The sequence below is a fragment of the Brachyhypopomus gauderio genome, chromosome 6, assembly GCF_052324685.1.
Source record: "Brachyhypopomus gauderio isolate BG-103 chromosome 6, BGAUD_0.2, whole genome shotgun sequence".
In the NCBI taxonomy this organism is placed as follows: Eukaryota; Metazoa; Chordata; class Actinopteri; order Gymnotiformes; family Hypopomidae; genus Brachyhypopomus; species Brachyhypopomus gauderio.
In genome coordinates, this window is record NC_135216.1 from 25,937,317 (window position 1) to 25,962,903 (window position 25,587).

A 25,587-nucleotide genomic window follows, 5' to 3' on the forward strand; every position below is an offset into this window, starting at 1 on the left:
AAAAATAAAGAAAAACGTTCTCCTTTTAGTATAAATGTCTTCTGTGTGTGTGTGTGTGTGTGGTTTATGACGCGAATTTTTACATCTATTGTCGAGGAGGCGAAAGTGGAGAGATGATTTCTCCATTTATGGACAACAGAATGATAGAGGATGGATGGGTGGGTGGATGAATCTTAGATTAACAGGGAATGATGCACTTCTGTCTAACGACGGAGTTGTGCTTCAGCGCCGTATTGGAGAAAATTTCTACCCCAACGTGAGAACACCCACATCGTTGCGTATGCACATTTGACAGCCGATCGGAGAATCTGTGAACGTGAAAGACTGTAGCAGGATTTTAAGATGAACGACTTATTAATAGTATCATTATGAATTACTTATTCATCTTAATAATCATATCATTAACATGATTTTAACTGCATTGCCGTAAAGAGTATCTGAAGGATAAAATAGTTCACCAGATCAACGGAATAGTCTTAAGTGAATACTGATTCAGAACCAGACATCATACGATGTAGACGGTCACATTAGTCGTTTTTAATCGTTTAGAAAAACGTACAGATGAGATCATTAGTGTGAAGAGAGTTTTGCGAGGGTTAAATTAAAGTATTATTAAAGTACATAACAAGAAAATGTGAAAATTATTGCAAATCAGTACCATGGACAGCGGAAAGGAAATTGTTCTCACGCGCTCATCTGGTCTTATTACCAGATTAAATGGCACAGCAATTAATTTAGAATTAACAACATTTTAAAAGGAGAATTTTATTTTATGGGTATTACCCCTCAGATAAAGGTAATTTGATAACTTAATAAAGGAACTACCAAATATACTGTTGCAAGTTAGTTACAGGCATTCGATTCGTGAAATCGATTCTTAAGCTCTGGTTCGTCATGGAATAATTTAATAAATGGTCTGTTGCTGTCTGTAGTCAAATCATTAAATTCCTGTCCAATGGCTACTGGATGAGACAAATTAGAAATGAGACAAATGAATCACGCAAAATGCGTTCGTTTTCACAACACAATAGCTTTAAGTGTGCCCTTTCCAATCTGAGAAAGAGTCATACGGAGGAGGCAGGACGCCTTCGAGTCACAACTAGCACTGCAGCTGAAACATTTCAACACTGATCGTACTGCCAGGAAAAAAAATCCTGCAGTAGTCATTTTGCCCATCACCATAGCAACATGTAACAGATGAAACACCGATTTGTCCTGAGTTAATGTTGCCAGGAAGCAGTGAGCTTCTGCACAGGGGAAAAACTTCTGAAAAACTCAAATCGTTATTCCAAACTCAGGATCAGGACTTACAAAAGGAGGAGGCATCCTTTTTATTGTGTTCTGACGTCTGGGATCTCAATTCCCGACAGCTGCACTCCTGAACCTTGTCCTTCATGCTGTGTTCCTCTCTGATGGAGGTGAAAGAGCCTCCGTCTCCTCCCTCTCTGTCCGCCGGGCCGCTGTGGTAGGAGTGGGTGCAGGTCTCCACGTGTGGAAGAACGTCTCCAAGGACAGCAGCAGCACTGGCAAAATACTGTCCAACAACGCCAAGCCATCCCAGGAACACCGCAGCCCCCTACAGGTGGAAGATGCACATTACAACTGGGTTACACATCATTATATCCCCAACATTGCAACTGAAAACACTTTTCATGGGGGTGTGGTGGGGGGTGGAGGCTAAACTGTCCCTTGCTGTGGCCTGCAGAACTGCGAAGGAAGAACACTGCAGGACTCTGATTCAGTTTGATGCCAAAGCTTCACCTTTCATCCAGGATCAGAAGACCCTTCTGCTGCAGTTCCAGAACATCTTCACGCACGCGGAGCACCTCCTGGACGTTCGCCTCTGGACTGAACAACTTCCAGTGCTGTCGCACCAGGATTGCACATCAGACATCAGTCACATCTCATTCACATCACAAGCCATTCATCGTTTGTGCACGAATGCAGTATCTCACATCCGCTACGTTGTTCGATGATCAGAATACCTGGTGAGAGATTCCTTCAGTCATGCGCAGCCCCATGACCAACACCTCCTCCAGTCTACACACACAATGAACCACAACACCAGCAGAACTTTACCATCTGTAATGACAAAAAGCTGTACATTTTACACGCCTGTGCCTGTGTGCAACGGCACGCCTCCGTGTGTGTATGCATGTGTGTGTGTGTGTGTATGTGTGTGTGTGTGTATGCATGCATGTGCGTGTGTGTGTGTGTGTGTGTATGCATGCGTGTGTGTGTGTGTATACATGCGTGTGCGTGTGTGTGTATACATGCGTGTGTGTGTGTGTGTGCGTGTGTATACATGCGTGTACGTGTGTGTGTGTGTATGCATGCGTGTGTGTGTGTGCGCGTGTGTGTGTATACATGCGTGTGCGTGTGTGTGTGTGTATGCATGCGTGTGTGTGTGTGCGTGTGTGTGTATGCATGCGTGTGTGTGTGTGTGTGTGTGTGTGTGTGTGTGTGTGTGTGTGTGTGTGTGTATACATGCATGTGCGTGTGTGTGTGTGTGCGTGTGCGTGTGTGTATACATGCGTGTGTGTGTATGCATGCGTGTGTGTGTGTGCGTGTGTGTATACATGCGTGTGTGTGTGTGCGTGTGTGTGTGTGTGTGTATACATGCGTGTGTGTGTGTGCATGCATGCGTGTGTGTGTGTGCGTGTGTGTGTGTATACATGCGTGTGCGTGTGTGTGTATTACGTGTGACCCTCACAGGCTGAGGTGGCTGAGCTGAGTTCTCCTGCGTGTTCCATGTCCACGCTGGTGCACCTCCTTCATCCACACGTCTGGTTCTAACGTCTGGGTACGCGCCTCCCTCTGAACTCCCCCCAGCGCCCGCGGGACAAAGCGGCCATGCGCACCTGACGGTGACATGAGGAGAACGACACTAAACTAAACACTAAACCTCCTTCAGGCAAATACTGGTGTACAATCAAAGAGCGACAAACTCACCAGGCCCAACGCCGATGTACTGCTGCGCCTTCCAGTAGCCCATATTATGCACACTCACCGCATTCTGCCAAAATTAATACTTAATAATAGACACATAATATTTCATGGCAAGTGTACATGCTGATCAGAAAATGCAATCCAACCACAATAGTAAAACACAATTCTGCACAACACTACTGCAAAAATGAAAATCTGTAGTGAAGACTCACATTTTTGGCGAAGTTGGACACCTCGTACTGAAGGAAGCCTGCATTTTCAAGGCTGTTTCTAGCTGCTTCGTACATGGTGGCTGTGACATCATCGCCGGGCACGCTCAGTTCACCCAAGCTAACTTGCCTGAAGAGGCGTGTGCCCCTCTCCAACGTCAGCTGGTACAGAGACACGTGATCATCACAGATTGGCAATAACTCCTCCAGTTCACTCTCCCATGACTCCAAACTCTGGCCTGGAAGCCCAAACATGATGTCTATTGATACACGTCCAGGGCAAAGTGTCCTGGCCTCCGACACAGTCTGGAGAGCTTGCAAAGCACTGTGATCCCTTCCCAATATCCTCAGATTGGCATCACGTAGAGACTAAGAATAAGAATGAAATGAAAGGAAATGAAATAATGATTTTGAAGATTCTTTAGATCTATATTGAGTGATCCATGAACCACAGAGTAATATATATACAGTATATATACACACAGAGAGAATATATACATAATTGACGGTTTAGAAAAAAAGGTTTCAAATGCTCAGTTGCAAATTACCTGCACACCAAAGGAAAATCGATTGATTCCAGCAGCCACAAAGTCTCGGAGTCTGTCTCTGCTTGCGGGCGTGGGGTTGACCTCCAGGGTGACCTCGGCATCCCAGGCGAGCTGCGCGTGTTGGGAAGCCGTCTCCAGGACCGCAGCGACGGAGGAGGGCGGCGCCAAGCTGGGTGTCCCTCCACCAAAAAACACGGAGGTAATCCTGGAGAAATACGAATACTTCGTGTTAACTCATTAATTACGCTCTGTTAATAAGAGGGTATTTACATTTAGATTACTTTGATTCACTCCCCATTGGCAACCGGATACACACTCTCCCTGTAGTCAGAGGCTCGTAAAAACATTTACTTTGAAACTTGGCTGATCTGTAAGAGAGTCCGAGTTTCCTTTTGCAGACACTCGGTCATTAACGCGTGGTTCGCCGAGCGAGGGATGTACTTGTTGAAGTTGCAGTAGGAGCATCGCTTTAAGCAGTAAGGCCACTTTTCAAACACAGAGAAATGCAGGAGCAAGAGAAGCGAACAAGCTTAACCCAAGGAAAACACAATCAATAAATATTAAATAACACACGGACTGCCGATGACACTCACGTGGACATACAGTGAAGCTTCGTTTGCGTTTAGATCCTGGTGGGTACTAACTGTTCGGCGTAAATGTTTAGTAACCTCGGTGTGCGGACATGTCAAAACGCACCGCCTAAGAAGAGATCGTAAAGTCTGTACTATGTTTTTCATAATGTAAACGAACTTGACGTTTCAAGAATTCATCACATAAATTACTTAAACCCATGTAAATAAACACATTACGCGGTGACCCAAGTCCGCTGCTAAAAGCAAAAGGATTTGCTGCACGGCGCTATTTGACTGACGCGCTTCCCTTATCGACACGCCCATAAATCCCGCCCCTTACCACATGATGGCGCTATAGATAGAGTTTTTATATTTTTGAAGTTACTATTTTTAAGTTTCTCTTCCAATATTACATGTGCAGTTAAATGTAACACTCTTAATTGATAAACTAACGGTAGTTTAGACCATGAGCTGAGAGCGAATAGACATATGATGAGATGTGTGTGTGTGTGTCTCTCTCTCTCTCCTCTGTTTCATAGGGGCTGTGATGATTAAAAGTGGATACCGTGTAGAACATCTTCGTGGTTACTGTTGAAATTTGTTTTAATGTACTTGAATGATGTGTCACGATGTTAAATATCTGTATGTCAATCACTGTTTCACCAACGTATTGCATATTTCAAGACTGGACGATTAAAATTGTGATTTACACACATATTTATCATTTATGATTTTTTTTTGTATGTGGGCCATACAAATGGCACACATGTAGGTAACACTACCATATCTGTGCCAGAAGTGGACCACATTTGTTTTGGAACTTGTGGGCCAGATGTGTGTTTTCAATATGAGGGCCACCTCTGGCTCACATGCAGTTTGCGAGTCAGAGACAGTGAGCCTGATATCTCCATATCTCAGCCGGGAGTGGCCCACATCCGTATGCTATCTGGGTTGCGACAACGGAAGTTCAAAACGCTTGATGGTCACGTGATTCATGGAGGCTTCAGATAGGTCCAGGAAGTTCAATTTGAGCGCATAAACACACAGACAGAACTGCAATTTGAGGATTATTGTGAACATATAGTGACCAAATTTAGGCTAATGTTAGAGCACATTGCTGTTTAATGCTTTGATTGTTTTATAATTGTTATATATTACGTTCATTTATATATTTAGAGGGACAGGAAGGGGTGAGAAATTCAGATTAGATAAATTTTCTAACATTAACATATCTTCAAATCATGGTGATTTCTGTAATCCCATGGTATTGGGGACCTAAGTAATCTAAATGTACTAAATGTACTAATGTACATTTTCTGACAGAAGGAAATTTTTCTTTGACTTCATTGTGCAGAAATATGCTTTAAAAGGGTACATTAAAACACATTACATTTACATCCAGACAGTATATGACATATTAAAATACATTGATAAATTATATATATCTTGTCTTTTTAATACACACTTATGGTGTGATTTTTGTTTCAATAGTTCCACAAAAGCAAAAGTAAATCCAAGAGCAGAAAGTATATGTTTTGAATGCAAAACAGAAAAATATATATCAAAAGTATATATTTTTTATATAATTGGTTATTTGAAACTTATTTTCGTTTGCATTTTAACAAGTTTTTGGTTCCATTGTTTTTGTTTTTTTGGATTTTCCCAGTAAGGTCTTTTGCTTCTGGAATCTCTCTTTGCTTCTGGTTCGTTTTTTGCTTCTGACTTTTGGAACACATTTCACGTGTGGGAGGGTCTTAGATGAAGGCGTTCCTCTGCAATCTCCATTGGTCACTGATTCCGGACTGACACAGAGCTCTGAGACCGCCTCTGGGACCAAGCCACGCCCACCCCACCAGCCTCCCAGCGTTTTCAAACATGGCGGAACGCGGTGGTTCTGTTTCACAGTAGCATGTAAACTAAGTTTTACCATAAAAGTTTATACAAAGGTTATAATTAATTGGTAAATGGTCTGTAGATATTGCAAATGTACACTGTATAATAACTATATTAAGCATGCTCACCAGCACGAGCTTTTTAAAATTTTAGTGAACTGGATGGAGAGAACATTGATGTGTGGAAGAAATATGAGTATTTGCAATATCTGGTATGGCGACGGACGGGGGGTGGGGGGCAGCTGGTGTACGAGAGGTGACGCCAAATATAGTAAAATCCATAATAGTAAAAAATACCAAAATTAAAGCCAAATACCAAAATTAAAGCAATACTGAAAAGTGGCCACCCTATATACAACCAGCTTTGTTCACTCACACTGTTTTTCAGTGTTCTGCAGGTACCACACACAAACACACATCACATGCATCTTGTGCTGTCCATATTTTATTAAGAAGTGAACAATATTCATTGAACCATTGAACATAGAGATACTAAACATAATACATGTCAGACATGACATTCAGACACTGTCCGACTCAGAGATAAAAACAAAAAGATTTTAACTTGGAGGGGTGCGAGTAAGAAGAGTAGTCCATTGAAACGCAGAGTGCGGATTAGTTTCCTTCTCACTTTAGACCCGCGGGGACGCTAGCGAATGATCCAGGAGGAGCGAGTAACTAGTCGCTACTATTGTGAATGTAGCAAAACGGTGACAGAAGCTACAGCAGCGATTAAATTAAAAATAATTTAAAGGCTAGCTTTAAACACGCTCTTCCCTGTTGACTTCTCTCACGGTAATGTCGCGCTGAAAAATATTGACCTGTCTTGTCAATATATGGAGCCAGATCCGTAAACGCGAGCCGCTTTCGCCATTCCAGATGGCTCAGTCAAAACCTGCATCCAGTTCACTAAAATTTTAAAAAGCTCGCGCTGGTGAAGTGTGCTAAATATTAACCGCCATGCTTAATGTAGTTATTATACAGTGTACATTTGCAATATCTACAGACCATTTACCAATTAATTATAACCTTTGTATAAACTTTTATGGTAAAACTTAGTTTACATGCTACTGTGAAACAGAACCACCACGTTCCGCCATGTTTGAAAACGCTGGGAGGCTGGTGGGGTGGGCGTGGCTTGGTCCCAGAGGCGGTCTCAGAGCTCTGTGTCAGTCCGGAATCAGTGACCAATGGAGATTGCAGAGGAACGCCTTCATCTAAGACCCTCCCACACGTGAAATGTGTTCCAAAAGTCAGAAGCAAAAAACGAACCAGAAGCAAAGAGAGATTCCAGAAGCAAAAGACCTTACTGGGAAAATCCAAAAAAACAAAAACAATGGAACCAAAAACTTGTCAAAATGCAAACGAAAATAAGTTTCAAATAACCAATTATATAAAAAATATATACTTTTGATATATATTTTTCTGTTTTGCATTCATAACATATACTTTCTGCTCTTGGATTTACTTTTGCTTTTGTGGAACTATTGAAACAAAAATCACTCCATACACACTTATCTACAGCAATTAATTCATTAAATAAATCTCTAATAATCTCAAATATGAATATCATGTCCTTTCCTCCGTGTTGTTAGTGTAGTGTCCACCATGGTTTGCTGTGCTGCATGGGGATGCTCCAATCCATCAGAGAAAGGAGCAAAAATGTATGTGTAGGTACCATGCTAAACCAGCAGGTGGCAGGACCACTGGCAACACATAGGCCCTTTTCACACTTCCGCATTTTTTCTTCGTTACTTCCGTTACACACTAAACAATGGCAGAGTCCAATAACAAGAGCTTTTGCAGTGCACCAGGGTGCTCGATCTCGAAGCAAAAACAGCCGTATCTCAGTTTCCACGGTTTTCCGGCTGACGACGAGCAGAAAAGAAAATGGGTTTGTGCATTTAGGAGGGATGAAGGGGAAAACTTTGTGATACGGAGCATCTTTGTGTGTAGCCAGCATTTCACTGCTGCAGACTACATAGCAGGAAGCTCGCGGCTAAAAGTTGGTGCTGTTCCCTGTTACTGTCCCCAGTACTGTTACTGTTCCCTGTACTGTTACTGTTCCCAGTACTGTTACTGTCCCCAGTACTGTTACTGTTCCCAGTACTGTTACTGTTCCCAGCCGGTTTCAGTGGAACAGTTGCTGTCCGCGTTTGAAAGATCAAGCTCTCGGCTGGGAGTACATGTACGTCCGCTAGCATCTAGCTGTGATCCGCTAGCTTCTAGCCCCGGTTCGCTAGATATTCCAGTACGCGAACAGAGCTATCTTCATGGTGTACTGCATCCCATCATGCAACGCTACGTTCACGTGACCCCGTAGTGTGCTTTGCTTTTGTCGCATACTGGAAACTGTACTGCATACTACTACGAGGACCAGTGTGCAGTATCCAGTATATACTGAGTCCAGTATGCAGTATCCAGTATGTAGTAGGAGAACTGAAACTACAACTCCCTCCTCACACGCGCACAGGCGCGTGCACACATTATTCTCCTCCCCTTTTTACACACACACACACACACACACACTAGACCCAGTCCTCACTGTAAATGTACTGATCCTTGTTGATGCGGTTTGTTTTAGAATAGTTGGTTTTAAATAAATCATTTATTTTCACCAAATTGTCTGTGTTGATGTTATTCAAGAGTGGTTGTTGCCAAAACCTCCAAAGAATTCATAGTTAAATCCTTCAGATACCAAACCATTAATTACCTTTAGTTGATAACTAAACTTGTGGTTCTGGTATAATTAGAATATGAGACTGATTCTAAATTAATGAGACTGATTAATAATTAAGGTAAAACAAATTATATCTACTTTAAAGGATTAGTAGGTGAAACCCCTACATATGGTTTCCCCACTGATACTGAGAGGAGAAAAAAATGGTTGTCTCAACTAAACAGGAGCAATCTTACCCTCACTAAAGATTACAACAGCAAATATAAATGTGAGGTAATCATCAAACACTGCATTTGCACTTTTCACAATAAACACTATTGGAAAGCTTAATGCCTGTTTTATTAAAATACAGAATAGTGAACAAAAAAAATCAAAGACTCCAGACAGACTCAGGTGCAGGGTGAGGGTGCCATCTAGTTGCAGGCTCCATTGAATCCCCTATGGTTCTTTGGCTTAAATTCAATCACCCTAAGAGCTGAAACACATACAAAACATAACAAGCTTAACTTGCTGCCTTATAATTATACAAAATGAACATATACATACAAATGTTAAAATATATAAGCTGTTTAGGGAAACTTTGGAGATTCGCTATACCTATCTTACGCGAGTGAGCGTTTATGCACTACTTGCTGTAGTTCATACTATTTTATTATTTATAACATTCCTTTATTGTTAGAATTAATATTTGTAATATATTTGTATACATTTTGGGATCTTTTTCATGTAAAAATTCATAAAATATATTTTTTTCCTTGTGACAAAAATATGTGACGCGAAATTCGTCGTGTATCTGAAAACTTTATAGTTAAAGGTAAGTTAAATTCAAACCATGTTCCTAGGTTAACAGTCGGTCCTGTCGTGGAATATAAAGTTAATAACTATGGTGGAACGTTTTCTTTTTATGTTTAGATAACCGAATATTTTACATCGGACCAAACAAAAGGTAGGCCAAAAGTAACCGTCAATAACCCTGTCTCTAGTGCCTCGTACACCATGATGGTAACACCGGTGCCAGGCTTATTATGACACTCGATCAGAGCAGACCTCTTTTCCTCTTCAGTCAACATAACCAAACGCATATAATTTTTGTTTGGTCCGATGTAAAACATTTGGTTATCTAAACATAAAAAGAAAACGTTCCACCATTGTTATTTATAAATATATTTATAAGAACTTTATATTCCACGACAGGACAGACTGTTAACTTAGGAACTGTTGGGAATTTTCTTCTCCGACCCAGACGGGCCCCAACACCGCCCCGATGAACCGACTGGTTTTTGACTGAGTGGTCCAAGTAAAGTCTTGACAACAAAAGTTCTTTTAAAATGATTTATATAGAATATAATTGAATGCAATATAATAGAAGTATACGTGGTACAAACTCTTCAGTGCACTGGTGCTAGTTGCCTAGGAATCTACCTAACCCAAGTGGATCTCAGCAGTGTCCAAGCGAAAAGCCTCTCGTGCTGGGCGATGTCCTTTCTTTCATACTCCCTGTCCATAAGTTTCGATTTGTTAAGTTTTGATAACTCCCCAATCCTGGCTGCTCTTCATGGAGATTCACCTGCTCCTCTTCTCCCAGCCTGTGTGTCTGGTTATCTAAAAACTGCTTGCTACACATCCTGCACTGAATAGGCCCCTTCTGTTCTCCTCAAGGCCACTGAGGCCTCCTTACTCCTGCTTTCCCACAGTCTTCCTGAAAAACACTAAATTGACACATCAAGTTATTAGCCTTTAATTTTCTTTTTTCCAACAGAACATGGTTTGAATTTAACTTACTTTCAACTATAAAGTTTTCAGATACACGACGAATTTCATGTCGCATATTTTTATCACAAGTCGATTTGAATAAACCGTGGGAGATATACTCCTTTAACTCGCCATAAAATCTGAAATCCTTCATTTTTTTATTACAATGCTTCTCGTACGATCACAGACTCCGTTCACTACTTCGCATCTAGTAGTGTCGTAAAGTGTTAACGCATGCGCAAAATATCTGCCCGATACGTGCCTGGGCCAATCCACATTTTCTCGCGCATGCTCGGTACGGATCGGGCAGGGTGTACGGATCGGGTAGTCACAAAATTGGAGAAGGGTATTACTGCAGGCTGGAAAACCTCCAAATGGGAGTGGCATAACTCCAAATGGGCGTGGCATAACTCCAAATGGGAGGGACAACTCTCTAGAAGGCAGGGCGGAACTCGGAGAACTTTGAGAAGTTTGGTGGGTTTTCCGGGACATAGGAATGTGTAAACATGCTGTATTAACGAAACCACAGTTATCCTGATGATACAATAAAACTATTGTTCACTTTTATATTGAGTTAATTCAACACATAGCCCTGCTTTACAGATCGCGATGTCCATTTTACTTACTAAACGCGTCTAATAGTTCGTGGGTTATATCCTGGTTTAATCCGCATCGTAATCAGTACTCTGTTTAGATTTCACGTTAACTGTTTACATGTTTAGTTTTCGACTAAACTTTAAATTTAATTCCTCATCAAATCCGTCAGCACCGCCGGCGGTGGGGGCCGTCTTCGGGAGGAAGGCAGAATACTAATTTTAAATTCATTTTAATTCATTCAGCTCGTGATCAATGGGTATGCATCAGAAACCAATGATTTATATCATTTATGGACATTAGTCAACAAACGCATTGTCATCAACTTTTTGTATAACAAAAACATTTTATTGAGAAATGGTTCTTTATGCCACCCTACCTCTTTCTTCATTGTGCAGACTAGAGACGGTTGTGCCATGCAAGGAGGGACCTATTCTGCAAGGCTGTGTAGTCATTCCCTCTGGAATGTTCTCTCCCATCTCTTTTCATAAATGAACATTTATGGTTTGCATTTAATTTGAATGCAAGGTCCCATTAAGTTTTTGGTTTTACACAAGAACGAACAATTACTATGTGCATGTAGGCATTCTGCATTTGCTGTGCATCAAGAAAATAGGTACACCATTTAAATGTATTTATATTTAATAGTATTGTACGGTTCGCTAAAGCAAAAACATTTTTTTTTCTAAATGCTATCCTGATTTAAGTAACTAACTATAGCACAAAAAAAATGAACAACTGATCTAAGAGAAGGCCACGCCCATTTGGAGTTAAGGTCGACCTGTTTGGAGTTTAGTCCCTCCTATTTGGAGCTGATCCAGCCTGCAGGAATACGTACTTGGGACTCTGTTGCCACGATCCGCCATTGCTGTAAAAAACTGGTCCATTGGAGTGAACGGAGTTGACGTGACTCTCTCTCTATATGGCTCTGGCTTTAGGTAGGAATTCTGTAAACCGATTTTAATCGTTACGTATTAAAATATTTTACTCTTAAATGGCTAAAAACTATTAGAACTGCATATTATTTGTGGACTGTTTAAATTACTTCAAACTGCAAGATGGTCAGAGTTCATCTAATGACATGTTTATTCAACGAGTGTCCGGTCAGCTACTTTCGCTTTCTTATAGCCTACCTAAATACTCAAACATGTTAGTGTCGAGCTTATTCTCAGATTATTCCAGTAATGTTATTCGGTTTGGCCTTTAGAGATCAGAATATCAGCGACATCAATATTAGGTAACCCTTCTGCGCAATACCACAGCGGCTGTTTCTGATAGTTTATATAGAAACTTGTGTGGTTGTCGCTTTGAAGAAACCTTGTTATTACAAAGCTGTTTTGTGCGCTTTCTGCTCTGTGTACAATGTTAGTCCCCCTATAACTCTAGTTATAAGTTAGTGTGGATATATGGGGGTTCCATGGTTAGATTTGATCTTGTGATCCACATTTCAGGTTCATACTGTAATTTCTTTTTTTTTGTCACTGTAGAAATTGTCATGTACGGAGCCCCTGAAGGGACATGGTGTAACTTTTTTTCAGGTAAAAAAGTGGTGAGCACCTGATACAATCAGGTGAGCACCCGATACAATCAGGTGAGCACCCGATACTATCAGGTGAGCACCCGATACTATCAGGTGAGCACCCGATACTATCAGGTGAGCACCCGATACTATCAGGTGAGCACCCGATACTATCAGGTGAGCACCCGATACTATGTGGTGAGCATTTTCTTGCACTCGGATGAGCACTACTTTGCAGTTTTGCCCAAGCTGCATGGATATTGGTGAGCATATTGAAATGTACTTTCAGCTAGGTCTAAAATATAAAGACATAACATTTATTCTTGCCAGTCGTCATGGATACATCATAACTGAGAGACATTTAAAAAGCATTTTAAAGACTAAGGGTCTATTTCGTCGAAAGAACTACAGCAACATAGACAATATTATCGTGTTTATCCAACAACAATTGAGAAGTGCAGGTCAGCTCCATGGTTACAGGTCGATGCATGCCAAATTTCAAGAACATGGTTTGCATGTAAAGAAGGAAGACGTTCGGCTAATCCTAAAGGCTCTGGATCCATATCTGGGGAAGTATTCTCCAAGCTCTTCATCCATCATGACAGAGATCACATTCATGTCAATCTGCAATGAAAACAAATATTTCATTTAAAAAAGACTTTAAAAAACATTGTTCTAAAGGTTCAAGTTTTAAGGAGAGGTTTCTGTCTCCTTAAAGCTTAAAGCTATCATAACAGTGAAATAATATGAAATGATACTTAATAAATAACACAAGGAAAAGTGTCCTTCTTTACTAGTTCTGATGTTGCATGTTTTCTTTACTGCAAAACACTATTCTCTCGAACCGCAATCCACAAGAACTACACTGGATTTCACTAAACTTATTTCTTTCAGTGTGGCAAAAGTAAACGGAAAGTTCATCTAACTTTAGCTATTAGCCCAGAGCTAACGTTGGCTAGCGTTGGCTAGCATCAGCTCGCTAGCTAACTCTAGCCATCTATGATGAGAAATGCACATAACAGGAGGTTTCTTTTTGCAGCAAAAAAACTGTTGGGCACTAATATTTAGGCTACTTTCACCAAGCCTAACGTAACGTTATCGCAACCCTTCTAGCTGGCTAAGGTAGCTAGTTAGCTAGCTAGCTAACATTATCTAGCAAAGCCAACCTACATTTATATTTTTGAAAGTAATAAATTGGTAACATATTAAGGTTTTTATAGCTATCTAAACAAATAAGCTTACCTTGTCATCTTTAAGTCGCTCTATTTGTTGTTGTGCCACCTGTCGGGACTCTAAAAAGTCATAAATGTCTTCTTCCATGATGGAATGATGGAAGATTCTGAGCACAGCCTGTGCACAGAGTAGAAGTATGTGAAGGTGCTCACCACATAGTATCTGGTGCTCACCTGATAGTATCTGGTGCTCACCACATAGTATCTGGTGCTCACCACTTTTTTACCTGAAAAAAAAATTACACCATGTCCCTTCAGGGGCTCCGTAGTCATGGGACTTGTTGCAACAAAAATATTTTCTTCTGTTGCACATGCGCACACCAGCCGTATTAATACTTGCAAGAATGAATCGTAAATCAATAAGTAAAGTGTTTTTCTATATTTTACTGCATATGCAAGGGTAAAAAGAATGCAGTTTTCAAATACTGTGTAATCTTTTCTTTTTATTTAGTTAACTAGGTCTAAATCTTTGACACAATTCCTATTACAGGCCAAAGATGACATGATGGTGTTGTGAATTGTAGACACCAGAGCAGGGGTGGCCAACCCGTCATGGACCAAGAGCCACTTTTCTTACTGTGTTACGGCAAAGAGCCACATCGTACATGGGCGAGTGTAATCTGTTGAGCGGGGGGGGGGAGTGTAAATTATTAGCTGTGAAGTCAAATGCGTGTTTTCCACTACGCCGGTTTTAAAAGTATTAGCGGCTCGCTAGGCTTGTAAACTAACCGCGCACCACGAAAATGTAGCAGTGTGTCGCCCCATTTGTGCAGGTGAGCCCGCGGACCGGCTGGGGAGCCGCATGAAACCAGGCAAAGAGCCGCATGCGGCTCGCGAGCCGCGGGTTGGCCACCCCTGCACCAGAGGGAGTGAAAACATGGCGTGTCATATACATGAGAAATTTGTGATTCAGAATAATTTAATGGTTAATTAAAGTTATATTGCTTTAACTCACTGATTTCAAATACCTCTCCAGGTCAACGAAGGTCCAGCTTTGAACTCATTCCTCCTAACAGTAAGTTCACTGACTGTATATATTGGTATCGTTCAGGGTCATTCATTGTACTCAGCAGTACATTTTATGACCGATGATTTGTTGTGAGGACTATTACATTTCATTTTGGATTTGGCCCCTTTTTGCCCAGTTAGTGGAAATCTGAGTGTACATTGAAATATTTTAGTAACTTTTTAATTCTCTCCTCAACTCTGTTTTCCAGTGAGTACGGAGGACACATCACTAAGGATTATTGTGTTTGGGACCTCTGGTCCTCATCAGTATCTCCTCACAGAGTCCATCCTGCAGAGAGACATATTCAACGTTGATGGCACTACATTAACTACCAAAACATCAGGACAGCTCTTCAGAAGAAATGTGACTCTGGTCAACACACCAAACCTTAACAGTCCGGACATATCGCACAACATGTGCCAAAAAGAATTGCGGAAGGCCGTCTGTTTCTCCTGCCCAGGGCCACATTCCGTCATCATTACATTAGATCTGTTGGATGTGCCTTCGGACGCCTGTCAGATTTTTAAACCTGTAGTGCAGCACTTTGGAGAAGCAATCCTGAACCATACAATGGTTGTTTTATACCACAAGAAAGAGGGAGACTGCCAGTCACTGGTGGACAGTGTAAGGAAGAATAAGGACTTCGGAGAGTTGCTTGAGATGTGTGGTCAAAGGTACCTCGTATTCAGTGGAAACACTACCAGGAAGGACAACAGTGCAACAGAGGAACTGTTTAACATGATAGACCAGATCGTTAAGGAGCATGGCATTTATTCCAATCAGGAATTTCAAGATGCTGATAAACGAATTAAGAAGGAGGAAAGATTCATAAAAAAGGAGAGAGAAAAGGAGGTCAGAAAAGCACTAGAGGCCATAAAGAAAACCCATTCAGGAGAGGATCTTACCAGAGAAGTTAAACGCTATGAAGAGCAGATCCAGTCCCAGAACAGGGAGAGGGCGGAAGTGCGCGTCGCGGACAAACTCGGCTTCGCGCTCCGGCTTGTTGATTACGCTGTAGCCATAGGGAAAGGAGCGTTCGTGGGGTCACTGTTGGGGTCAGCGATGGGAATTGTGGGTACTGTAGTAGGAGCAACTGTTGGTGCAGCGCTTGGTGGTGTATATGGGGGGGCAGCTCGGGAAGCGTGGCAGTACATCACCAATGTGTTTACATATGTCCATAGAGAAACCACTTAAGGGATGCATATTAATTATGGATGGAAATGGACATTTTCACATTTTTGCAGTTTTTACATTGCTCGCTTTCACCTCTTGTCAAGTGAAACATGTTTCTGTCACTTCTAGGTATACCACTAAAATTAATGTAGCTTTTCTATGTTTGAAAAATATTATCAGGATAAAATTATGTAATTTCTGAGAAATGAGATTTGCTGTACACTAATTAAAGTAATAAAAGCAACCTTTATCGTCTGGTGTATCTCGTACTTTCTCATATGGAGCAGTGTGGTTATGTAACTGCTTATCTTGTATTTAAAACAGTAAGTGTTTGCGTAAGGCAGGAGATGGCCCCTCCCCTAGCGCTAAGCACACCTGCAACCCTGAGGTTTCACTCATTGTCTAGGGATTTGTCGTAACCGAATCGAGGATATATTCGTTGCTCAGCCTTCCAGGTAAGATTAAAGCTGGTGAAGTATGGTGCAGTAGTTTATGATCACTAGTTTTACAACAGGGAAGGAAGGAGTGCCTCTTGTGTATTGTGGTAGTGCAAATATATCAAATGAACATCCATGTTCTTTTAATAATACTATAAATACTAAAATAAATTAGGTTCTTAATGCCCGATATAATATTTTAATGCTTGCATTTACAATTACTAAATAATAAGTCATATTCAACCTTTGAGTTATTCAAGAGCTAAAGGAATTCAAGGAATTCCAGACTTTTGAAAATGGCGTTGAGCTTCTGGTGTCACGTGGATGGAGTTTCTGGTAAAACTTGTTCATCTGCGTGCCTGCAGTCACTGCTTGCGTTAAGGCGCCTTCCATTACGTCTCGGAGCGTTCACCTGTGGCAGGACGAGGTGAAGAACAGGCTTGTTTTTAACCTGTGTGTGTTGACAGTGAGGTAAGTTTGGATGAAACGGAGCAAGCTGGGATCGATGTCTGAATAAATAGTTTCAGTGAACAGTAAATATGGACGTTCACAGAGTGTAACTTACTGTAAACTGTGGAAAAGATTAAGCAATGATGCGTCACAGGCGTTTAAAGCAGGAGACCTTACTTTGAAAAGACGCCGTCTGTAGATATACACTTGAATTTCGTAACATACCATGTTTACAGGGATTATGCACAGAAAAAATATTTTTATACTCATCTATATAAAAATGTCTAAGAATCTCTACGAATAACACTTGTTTAGTTTTTTTTTATTTGTTTCTGCTGTGCTTGGTAATAATGGAAAGGGTCAGTCATGGTTGTTATGCTACTGGATCAATTCAGAACTGGAATATTGTTTGATAAGCAAACATCTCTGAGGAAACTAAAGGTAGAATCAGGAAATGTCCTGTTCCATTAGTATGTCTTGTACTATAAGTCCTGTTCCATTAGTATGTCCTGTACTATATGTCCTGTTCCATTAGTATGTCCTGTTCTATAAGTCCTGTTCCATTAGTATGTCTTGTACTATAAGTCCTGTTCCATTAGTATGTCCTGTACTATAAGTCCTGTTTCATTAGTATGTCTTGTACTATAAGTCCTGTTCCATTAGTATGTCCTGTACTATAAGTCATGTTCCATTAGTATGTCTTGTACTATAAGTCCTGTTCCATTAGTATGTCCTGTACTATAAGTCCTGTTCCATTAGTATGTCCTGTTCTATAAGTCCTGTTCCATTAGTATGTCCTGTTCTATATGTCCTGTTCCATTAGTATGTCCTGTTCTATATGTCCTGTTCCATTAGTATGTCTTGTACTATAAGTCCTGTTCCATTAGTATGTCCTGTTCTATAAGTCTTGTTCCAATAGTATGTCCTGTTCTATATGTCCTGTTCCATTAGTATGTCCTGTTCTATAAGTCCTGTTCCAGTACTATGTCCTGTTCTATAAGTCCTGCTCCATTAGTAAGTCCTGTTCTGTAAGCCTCTCTACTCCATTCATTCTCCCAGGGAATGGCATCAACTATTGGCCTGCTCTCGGAGAAGCACTTCCTGTGCTCGCTGTGTGAAGACATCTTCAGCAGGCCGGTGACCACTCCTTGTGGCCACAGCTTCTGCAAAGTGTGTCTGCACAAGTATTGGAACCGCAGCGGCTCGGGCAAGTGTCCTCTCTGTGGGAAGTCCTTCATCTCCAGAACCCACCTCAGCGTGAACCGCACGCTGGCCGACGTGACTGAGCACTACAGGAAGTCGCGCTCGGACACCAAAATCAAGGCCCTCAGTTTGGACGGACTCCTGAATGAGGCTGTAAGTAGGGTTTTCTTCTGATGGGCGACTTCATCCAATGGCGTGAGCTTTGAGGGCGTAGCTCGCTAAACGCTTGAACGGTTGCTTTCTCTCTTTGATCTGAAAACATGCAGGTGGAGGTGCGGAGCGATGCGGATGTCGAGCACATGATCGAGCAGAGAGTGCAAAAAGTGGACAAACTCCGGCAGTCCCTCAAGATCGTGAAGGTATGACCATCGCCCTTGCAGGAAGTGCAGTTTGTTCCTACTCCCAGTAAAGTGGACCTTAAAGAGTCTTTCTTCCGAAGCACTTCTCTCTTATGCCTCACCACTGCGGTCTGCTCCCGACCAGAGCACCTGTATAAGAGAAGTTCAGGAGAGCCAGAGGGTGTTCTCCATTCTCCTCAGCTCCTTGGAGGAGGCCCATAAGGACTTGGTGGCATCTGTGGAGGAGAAACAGAAGGAGGCGGAGAGACGGGTGGACAGACTCGTGGACTCACTGGAGAAGGAGATCCTCGAACTGAAGGAGATGAAATCGGAGCATCCGCTGAACAGCAGGGAGCACCTTACAAAAGTGAGGGCTTTACAGAAAGCTGCTCTTTGCAAATGTGTATCTCATACATGTCAGTTCATATTCTTATTGCTTATATTGTGATTTTCAAAACCTGAAGATTAGAACAGATTAGTTCTTTAGCGAACTGAGAATCTATTTTGCCACAAAATATAATGCTGTTGTGGATGTTTAGAATATGAATCTCTTCTGTAAAACAGCAGCAGATGGTGCTAGAGATTTGAGCTGTGAGTTCTCCAAATCCAATCCAAAGGCATTTTCTGCACAGTGAAATAAAACTGGCTTTTTACACAAAAATACATAGTTCCAGGGATGACAATGAGCTCTAGGCAATTGTTTGGTAAATATTCTTGATTTTTTGGTAGAGTTTCAGTCATTTGCCCAGAGAGATGAGGGACTGGTCAAAGGTCAGCCTAGAGACAGACCCTTGTGTGGGCTTCACCAGGAGGGCTGTGGTGGACTTCATGAACACTGTCAAGTTCGAAGCCGACAAGCTTTCCAAAGCAGGTCTGTATGTGCACTACAAGAGGGTTTTGCAATAAAACTTTGTATTATTTGAATGTCTTTGGGTTACTTTGCCTGTGTTTAATCAGCTGTCTGACACACTTTTACAGAGGTGAGAAGATTACAGAAATATTCAGGTATGTTGTTTGTGTTATGGGCCTCCTTGGAATTGAACACACATGATTGCAACATATAACAGCTGAAACCTACATAATGGTGTTGGACTGAATGATGTGTTGTCTTGGTAAATTTGTGCAAGGGTCATTTGTCTGTTGTCTGTCTTCTCTGAAGTTGAGGTGTCGATGAATCGCCACACGGCTCACCCCACTCTTGCCGTCTCGGAGGACAGGAAAGAGGTTCGGCATACCGGCAAGCAGCAGGAAGTCCCCGAGAACCCCAAGCGGTTTGACCGTGTTACCAACATCCTGGCCAAGGAAGCCTTCGGCTCCGGCAGACAGTACTGGGAAGTGGAGGTCGGGGACAAGTCGGAGTGGGACTTGGGCGTGGCCAAGCAGTCCGTCAACAGGAAGGGGAGGTTCACAGTCAGCCCCGCCAATGGCTTCTGGGTGGTCAGCCTGCGGAATGGGTGTCAGTACACCGCCAACACGGTCCCGCCCACGGGTCTGCCCCTCGTAATCAAGCCCCGCAAGGTGGGCGTTTACCTGGACTACAGTGAGGGTCGTGTGTCATTCTTTTGTGTGGATTCTGGGAGCCACATCCACACCTTCACAGACACCTTCTCTGAGAAACTCCACCCCATCTTCTGCCCCGGACGAACACATGGAGGCAAGAACACCGCTCCGCTCATCATCACCACGAGTTGCTGCAGCATCTAAACCTCTACGGGACATTTATAGATCTGTGTTTCACACTTCCTGTCCGTTTGCCTGAACTTATAAAGCAACAGTCAAAACAGATGAGCATGATCACATGAAAAACCCTTTTGTTCATCTTAAAATACAGTTTGAACATTTAAAAAATATGAATATGATTCATTTAACTTTTAATTTATTTTATTGCCTATAATTTTATTTGATTGGATATCATGATATTATTGTTTAATATATATTTGTTACTAAATTGCTGCATCCCTGTTTTATTTGTAGTGAGTAAAATGTATTACTAATTTATGTTTAATAAAGCATAATCAGAAAATGTTATATAAACCATTAAAAAAGGGCTCTAGTGTTCTGACACAATTAAATACATGCTTAGCTCTACTGTATGTAAGTAAATGTTTTTTTATGCAAATGATCTGGTTTACTTATGAAAGTTTGTAGTGATTATTAGTGGCAAATGAGCACAAAATGTTTTTTTTATTTTTATTTTTATTATGGCCATTTAAGGAACACTGACATGAATGAAACACTGGACCTGACAGCAACTCGAGGCAGTTTAAACAAAGTTAAGGAAAGGGCAGATGAAAGGGCCAAGTTCACCCCGAGGAGGCGAGAGATGAAAAGGGGGCAGGAGGAGAGAGGAGAGGGGAGAGGGTGGGGCAGGAGGAGAGGGGAGAGGGGAGAGGGTGGGGCAGGAGATGAGGGACGTGAGGGTAACAGAACAGCAGCTCATTGTGCTGGCCCACCAGGCACTGGGAGACACACACTCGCACCCATTCACGCATTCACACCGCGCCGGCACGAACGCGCACGCGAGCGCACGCTCCTGCCCACAGCCGCACAGACCCGCGCTGGCATTGCAGAGGGCAGCCTCAGTGCCCAGCCTGTCACAGCACGCCGAGCTGCTCACGGACCACAGCGCACCTCCACCACCGCCAGCGCCTCGCTTCAGAGCACCCTGAACCTCCACAGCAGCCAGACACCCTTGCCTCCACCTGAAGCACTTCGAGGAGGACTTTCACGTCCACACGCCAGGTAACATTCTGTGCTCGAATATACAAGAACCAAACCAGACACCTGTAAGTGAGAATATACCACTAAATGCTCAGTGGCACCTCAGCAGCCGACGTATATGGCAGGTAAAGGTGTTTTTGATATCTGACAGCCTTCTCTGATGTAGTAGCAGTGTTATAGAAGCCATTGTGAAGATCTGATGGGAGCGTTAATGGCTTGATGAGTGCCTCTTCTGAAATACTCCAGCGCCGGGTGCTGGACATTGAGAAAAGGGATCAACAGATGCCAGTTTGCCTGGCCCACTCTGTTCAGCGTCCATGAAAGCTCCCTGTGTTCCTGAAGTCCTCATGTTTTTCTGAGATAATCCACTCACTCTGCCAGGCGTAGCTCAACACCCACAACAGTGTGAAAAGGATTCATTCTCTCGGATGCCTGCTGGAATCCAGCAACGCTCACCGTTTACACCGCGCCCCTAAACATTTATACTGAGTTAAATCAATAACACAATGCAAATCGCCTAATGAACACAATGTATTATGTACTACGATTGATCAATTATATTTAGATAGTTTTTCAGACTTCCTGATGTCTTTGTGGTAATATCGTGATGAAGTAAAGTGATTTGTGTGGTTATGACTTAGGCATTTGTTTAGGTTTGAATTATGTACGTTTGTTGTTTTCTTCCATAGGTGTAGCAGTTCAGCATTTTGGTGACAAAGTGCAAAACAGGACTACCTACTCTTGCTGATGCTGAAGTTGTTCAGTTTGTCAGCTACTGTCCAGACCTTCTTTTGGACTTTACCAAGCAGCCATTTCCTGGCCAACAACTGACCTTCTCATCCAATCTCACGCCTCTGGAAAAATCGACCTGATTCACCATGGCGACCACGGGAATGCAGCTCCTGGGTCTCGTCCTGTCCATCATGGGCTGGGTGGGCGGGTTCCTGGTCTGCCTCATGCCCATGTGGCGTGTGACCGCCTTCATCGGCAACAACATCGTGACGGCGCAGACCACGTGGGAGGGCCTGTGGATGAACTGCATCATTCAGAGCACCGGTGAGATCCAGTGTAAGGTGTACGACAGCCTGCTGGCCCTGCCCAGCGACATGCAGGCGGCCCGCGGCCTCACCGTGCTCTCCGTCTTGTTCTGCTCCCTGGCCCTCACGCTGGGCGTGCTCGGGATCAAGTGCACCAAGTGCGTGGGGCTCCCGAGCCTGGAGGCCCGCCTGGCCCGCGTGGCCGGCATCATCTTCGTCGTCGCCGGCTTCCTCTACCTCATCCCCATCTGCTGGACGGCCCACTCCATCATCAGGGATTTCTACGACCCCTACGTGGCAGCCCCACACAAGCGCGAGCTAGGCCCCGCGCTCTACCTGGGCTGGGGCGGCTCCGCCCTGATGCTGATTGGTGGGTCGTTGCTCTACGCCGGATCCAGCCCCCCGGGTGTCCCCTCCTCCCCCACCTTCAGTAGTGGGGAAAGTAGCCCCCGCAGGGCTGGAGGAACCACACAGGTCAAAGGTTATGTTTAACAGCCCAGAACAGCAGCCGCCGAGCCCCGTTCCCTCTCTGTTAGTGTTCCCCATCCATATAGATCCCAGTTGATTTTAATGTATTTTTTATTATTCAGTGTTTTATCGCCTACTTGGAGCTGATGGAGGTTGTGAAGAGAAATGTGAAATCATTTTGTTTTTCTTCATCTTGTGTCATTCTATAACCCCATCTCTGTCCATTCATGTATAAAATAATAAAGACATCATTCCTCGTTCAAAGCCTCTCAGAGAAACTGTGTTTATGTTTGTTAAAAAAAATACATTTGATATGGGTCACTTAACAACCTTATGCTCATGCGTAGTGAGGCAGGGGGGGTTGTTGCTTTAATCAAGGTTGCACCTAAGACCTGCAAATGGAAATGAAGTTCTGAAAGAAAGATCTGGCGTGTAAGGGATCAAAACTATGAAATCCTAAAGTCCAGAGTCAGAAGAACCCGTGTCCTCCCCCGTGACCTTTGTTCTCACACCATCTTGAACTCCAGCTTCCGCCTGAGAATACTACACGGGATCTGGGTGACAACAGAGAACAATACTGAGAGCCTTAATCTGTCCTACAAAACGCATTCCGCTCTTCACACTCGGTGCATTCCAATGTGGAACGTAGAACACGGAATCTCATTGTGTGTATGGATGTGTGTACAGTACGTATGTTTGTGTGTGTCCGCAACAAAGAAAATTGTTACTTTTATATGACAATTTAGACATAACACAATATTCTTTCTTCTAAGGTATCTTATGACCAACCTCTGTAGTATTCATTTTTAATTATACAACATGGAAAATGAAACCCATGACATATTGTTCTTTGATTATTCAAATCGTAAATACTTTGACTATGCTTAGTCTCTTTCAAGCGTGTAACATTAACTGTGAGAAGCATTGTATTAAACCTGATGTCCATGAGTACGTGCTGGACTCCTGTTTTCTTCCTGTGTGACTGTATTTATCTGTGGCGATGGGGGCTGCTACTACGGCAGCAGCACAATACCATTGTACAGGACACAACAACTACGGCAGCAACAATGGCCCACAGTGTCTTGTGGTCCTGCTGGTGAGTCATTTGTGACCTAATGGTGCTGATGGAAGATGTGGAAGACATACAGAAATACAGAAAACGTCTTAACGTTCTAAAAGCACGACACACATACAGGAACCTCTGTTGTATTTACGAGTGGCACAAGGCTAAGGCTGCATTGTCAGATTACTGAGGGATAATGGTTGAAAATGTAAAGAAAGGTTTAAGAGTAGATTTAATAGTCACAGGTGTGAGTCCGTATGAGAATTAAAAAGGTGCCATGGCTTTTAAAATACTGCCATATAAATTAAAATGGCTTGTGCTCCTTCCCATAATTTCATAGGCTTTCGATCACACACAATGACATAAACAATTTGAATGTATCAGTTTTTGCAGCATTGTATTAAATACATATTTAAAAAATATAACAATTTTATTGGTTCAGTATAGTGTAAATGTGAATTTCGTGCAAATATCCCATACAACGGCTGTTTTTATTATTTATTTGTTATTGTGAAACTAAAAAAAGACAGGTAAGTAATAACGAACGGGGTTTAAGTCTGTCAGGCAGTAGATCAAGCCAAGCTAGTTTGGACTTTTTTCAAGAGACAATCTTCACCCGGAAATGCATCTCACGTGATCCAACTCGACGTCGGCGAGAAAAAAATAATCGCTTGGCTGACAAGAGTAGACTGTGTAGTTATCCAATCTAAAATAAAAACAGTCATGGGGAAAGGCGGCGGTACATTTGAAAGACTTTTAGGTACGTTTAACATTTTTAATTGACCTGTGTCGATGAAATGTTTTGTAACGGATGCCAACAGATCGGCCTAGCTAACGGGGCTGCGGCTGTCGGTTAGCCCTGCTAGCTAGGCGGCTAACAGCGGCGGGACGGCCCATTGTCTCCAGGCGCGCGAGCTAGCATCAGGCGCGCGAGCTAGCATCGGGCGCGCGAGCTAGCATCGGGCGCGCGAGCTAGCATCAGGCGCGCGGAGGCCTCCCTTACCCCCCACGGTCGGCCCCGTTAACCGGCTAAACGGGATTAGGCTACCAGTAACGTTTTGACGGCCGTCGTGCGCCAACCGCCCGGGTTCGTTCTTGATTATTGATGTGATCCAGTTAACCACCGGCGGTGTTTACGGCGTCTGTCCGCGTCCAGACCGCTGGTCCCGGGTCTCTGATGTGGCCAGTCCCCTTGTTTACGTCTGAGTGTTTAAAGGGTCTAAACGTCCACGAGTCCCTCATCTGATGTTTCTTCACACCGACTGAAGCTCAATCGTTATCAACAAATATCGTCGTTTTGTCTCCAGTAGTTAACTAACTAAATAGCTGATATTTTATCTAAAACAGTGGCAGCCTTATTGGCTTAATTTAGTTATCCGTATGTTTTTAACATCATCCGTGATGACATGATGTAATAACATTAGCTTCCGTTTATAAAAGACGCTGTCTACGTGTAAACATGAGAAACACTACGGTTAAGATTAGATGAAGGTTTTCGTGGCCTTCACTGGTCGATATTGTAGCTAGCTACCATTGTGCTATTTCACCTCCGTGTTAATTGGTTACGCGTAGCGCTCGTTAATGTGTAGCCCCAAAATAAGGTCACTGACAGGACGGAGGAACGAGGAGCTGGACACGTCTTATTTAAGTCGTGTTTATGTAAATAATATTTAGCGTCATGGCAGAGCTAACTAGTTCTTTTGTATCTCCATTTCTTTGTTTGATTAGTTTTTGTTTACAA

General features: G+C 42.7%; 5 protein-coding genes across 17 annotated transcripts in view; 4 read left to right on the plus strand and 1 right to left on the minus strand.

Moving 5' to 3' along the window:
• Nucleotides 1–517: 517 nt before the first annotated feature.
• rsad1 (radical S-adenosyl methionine domain containing 1) lies at nt 518–4,572 on the minus strand. 4 transcript variants are annotated; one of them, XM_077010045.1, is made up of 9 exons: nt 4,300–4,572; nt 4,058–4,191; nt 3,707–3,911; nt 3,162–3,527; nt 2,953–3,016; nt 2,714–2,861; nt 1,986–2,040; nt 1,762–1,865; nt 518–1,576 (listed from the first exon to the last, which is right to left on the minus strand). In XM_077010045.1, exons 1-9 carry the CDS (start codon nt 4,441–4,443, stop codon nt 1,393–1,395), a joined length of 1,404 nt encoding a protein of 467 aa, XP_076866160.1. In that variant the 5' UTR covers nt 4,444–4,572; the 3' UTR covers nt 518–1,392. The 4 variants fall into 4 exon arrangements, with proteins under 4 accessions (XP_076866160.1, XP_076866161.1, XP_076866162.1 ...); XM_077010046.1 differs by having other exon boundaries at nt 4,310–4,431; XM_077010047.1 differs by lacking the exon at nt 4,058–4,191 and having other exon boundaries at nt 4,300–4,439.
• A 7,436-nt stretch (nt 4,573–12,008) lies between these two features.
• Nucleotides 12,009–16,373, plus strand: LOC143517481 (GTPase IMAP family member 7-like). Of its 4 annotated transcripts, XM_077010066.1 has the most exons (4): nt 12,075–12,134; nt 12,684–12,734; nt 14,924–14,962; nt 15,165–16,373. In XM_077010066.1, exons 1-4 carry the CDS (start codon nt 12,119–12,121, stop codon nt 16,148–16,150), a joined length of 1,092 nt encoding a protein of 363 aa, XP_076866181.1. In that variant the 5' UTR covers nt 12,075–12,118; the 3' UTR covers nt 16,151–16,373. The 4 variants fall into 4 exon arrangements, with proteins under 4 accessions (XP_076866182.1, XP_076866181.1, XP_076866184.1 ...); XM_077010067.1 differs by lacking the exon at nt 12,684–12,734 and having other exon boundaries at nt 12,009–12,134; XM_077010069.1 differs by lacking the exons at nt 12,075–12,134; nt 12,684–12,734 and adding an exon at nt 12,744–12,766.
• An 81-nt stretch (nt 16,374–16,454) lies between these two features.
• Nucleotides 16,455–20,602, plus strand: btr02 (bloodthirsty-related gene family, member 2). Of its 2 annotated transcripts, XM_077010050.1 has the most exons (8): nt 16,455–16,584; nt 16,932–17,037; nt 18,076–18,372; nt 18,486–18,578; nt 18,703–18,924; nt 19,287–19,428; nt 19,536–19,562; nt 19,717–20,601. In XM_077010050.1, exons 3-8 carry the CDS (start codon nt 18,079–18,081, stop codon nt 20,259–20,261), a joined length of 1,323 nt encoding a protein of 440 aa, XP_076866165.1. In that variant the 5' UTR covers nt 16,455–16,584; nt 16,932–17,037; nt 18,076–18,078; the 3' UTR covers nt 20,262–20,601. The 2 variants fall into 2 exon arrangements, with proteins under 2 accessions (XP_076866165.1, XP_076866166.1); XM_077010051.1 differs by lacking the exon at nt 16,932–17,037 and having other exon boundaries at nt 19,717–20,602.
• A 411-nt stretch (nt 20,603–21,013) lies between these two features.
• On the plus strand, nt 21,014–23,734 carry cldnk (claudin k). The gene is made up of 2 exons (XM_077010073.1): nt 21,014–21,299; nt 21,968–23,734. Exon 2 carries the CDS (start codon nt 22,157–22,159, stop codon nt 22,805–22,807), a length of 651 nt encoding a protein of 216 aa, XP_076866188.1. The 5' UTR covers nt 21,014–21,299; nt 21,968–22,156; the 3' UTR covers nt 22,808–23,734.
• A 714-nt stretch (nt 23,735–24,448) lies between these two features.
• The window catches only part of hgs (hepatocyte growth factor-regulated tyrosine kinase substrate), a 15,160-nt gene continuing 14,021 nt past the window's right edge, over nt 24,449–25,587 (plus strand). For all 6 annotated transcript variants that reach the window (XM_077010075.1, XM_077010077.1, XM_077010078.1 and 3 more), the window contains exon 1: nt 24,449–24,606. In XM_077010075.1, the coding sequence (XP_076866190.1) occupies nt 24,570–24,606 (37 nt within the window). In that variant the 5' untranslated portion in view covers nt 24,449–24,569. The remainder of the gene's footprint in view (nt 24,607–25,587) is intronic.

What these genes read in the sequence shown, in the direction of transcription:
- rsad1 (XM_077010045.1), bottom strand. Translation starts at nt 4,443, where the DNA reads ATGAAAAACATAGTACAGACTTTACGATCTCTTCTTAGGCGGTGCGTT. An exon ending in AAGCTTCACTGTATGTCCAC is followed by an intron (nt 4,192 to 4,299) that starts GTGAGTGTCATC and finishes GTGTTTGAAAAG; the next exon opens with TGGCCTTACTGCTTAAAGCG. An exon ending in CTGAAGGAATCTCTCACCAG is followed by an intron (nt 1,866 to 1,985) that starts GTATTCTGATCA and finishes CTGGTGCGACAG; the next exon opens with CACTGGAAGTTGTTCAGTCC.
- LOC143517481 (XM_077010066.1), top strand. An exon ending in ATGGTGTAACTTTTTTTCAG is followed by an intron (nt 12,735 to 14,923) that starts GTAAAAAAGTGG and finishes ATACCTCTCCAG; the next exon opens with GTCAACGAAGGTCCAGCTTT. An exon ending in TGAACTCATTCCTCCTAACA is followed by an intron (nt 14,963 to 15,164) that starts GTAAGTTCACTG and finishes TCTGTTTTCCAG; the next exon opens with TGAGTACGGAGGACACATCA.
- btr02 (XM_077010051.1), top strand. Translation starts at nt 18,079, where the DNA reads ATGGCATCAACTATTGGCCTGCTCTCGGAGAAGCACTTCCTGTGCTCG. An exon ending in ACGGACTCCTGAATGAGGCT is followed by an intron (nt 18,373 to 18,485) that starts GTAAGTAGGGTT and finishes GAAAACATGCAG; the next exon opens with GTGGAGGTGCGGAGCGATGC. An exon ending in AGTCCCTCAAGATCGTGAAG is followed by an intron (nt 18,579 to 18,702) that starts GTATGACCATCG and finishes GCTCCCGACCAG; the next exon opens with AGCACCTGTATAAGAGAAGT.
- cldnk (XM_077010073.1), top strand. Translation starts at nt 22,157, where the DNA reads ATGGCGACCACGGGAATGCAGCTCCTGGGTCTCGTCCTGTCCATCATG.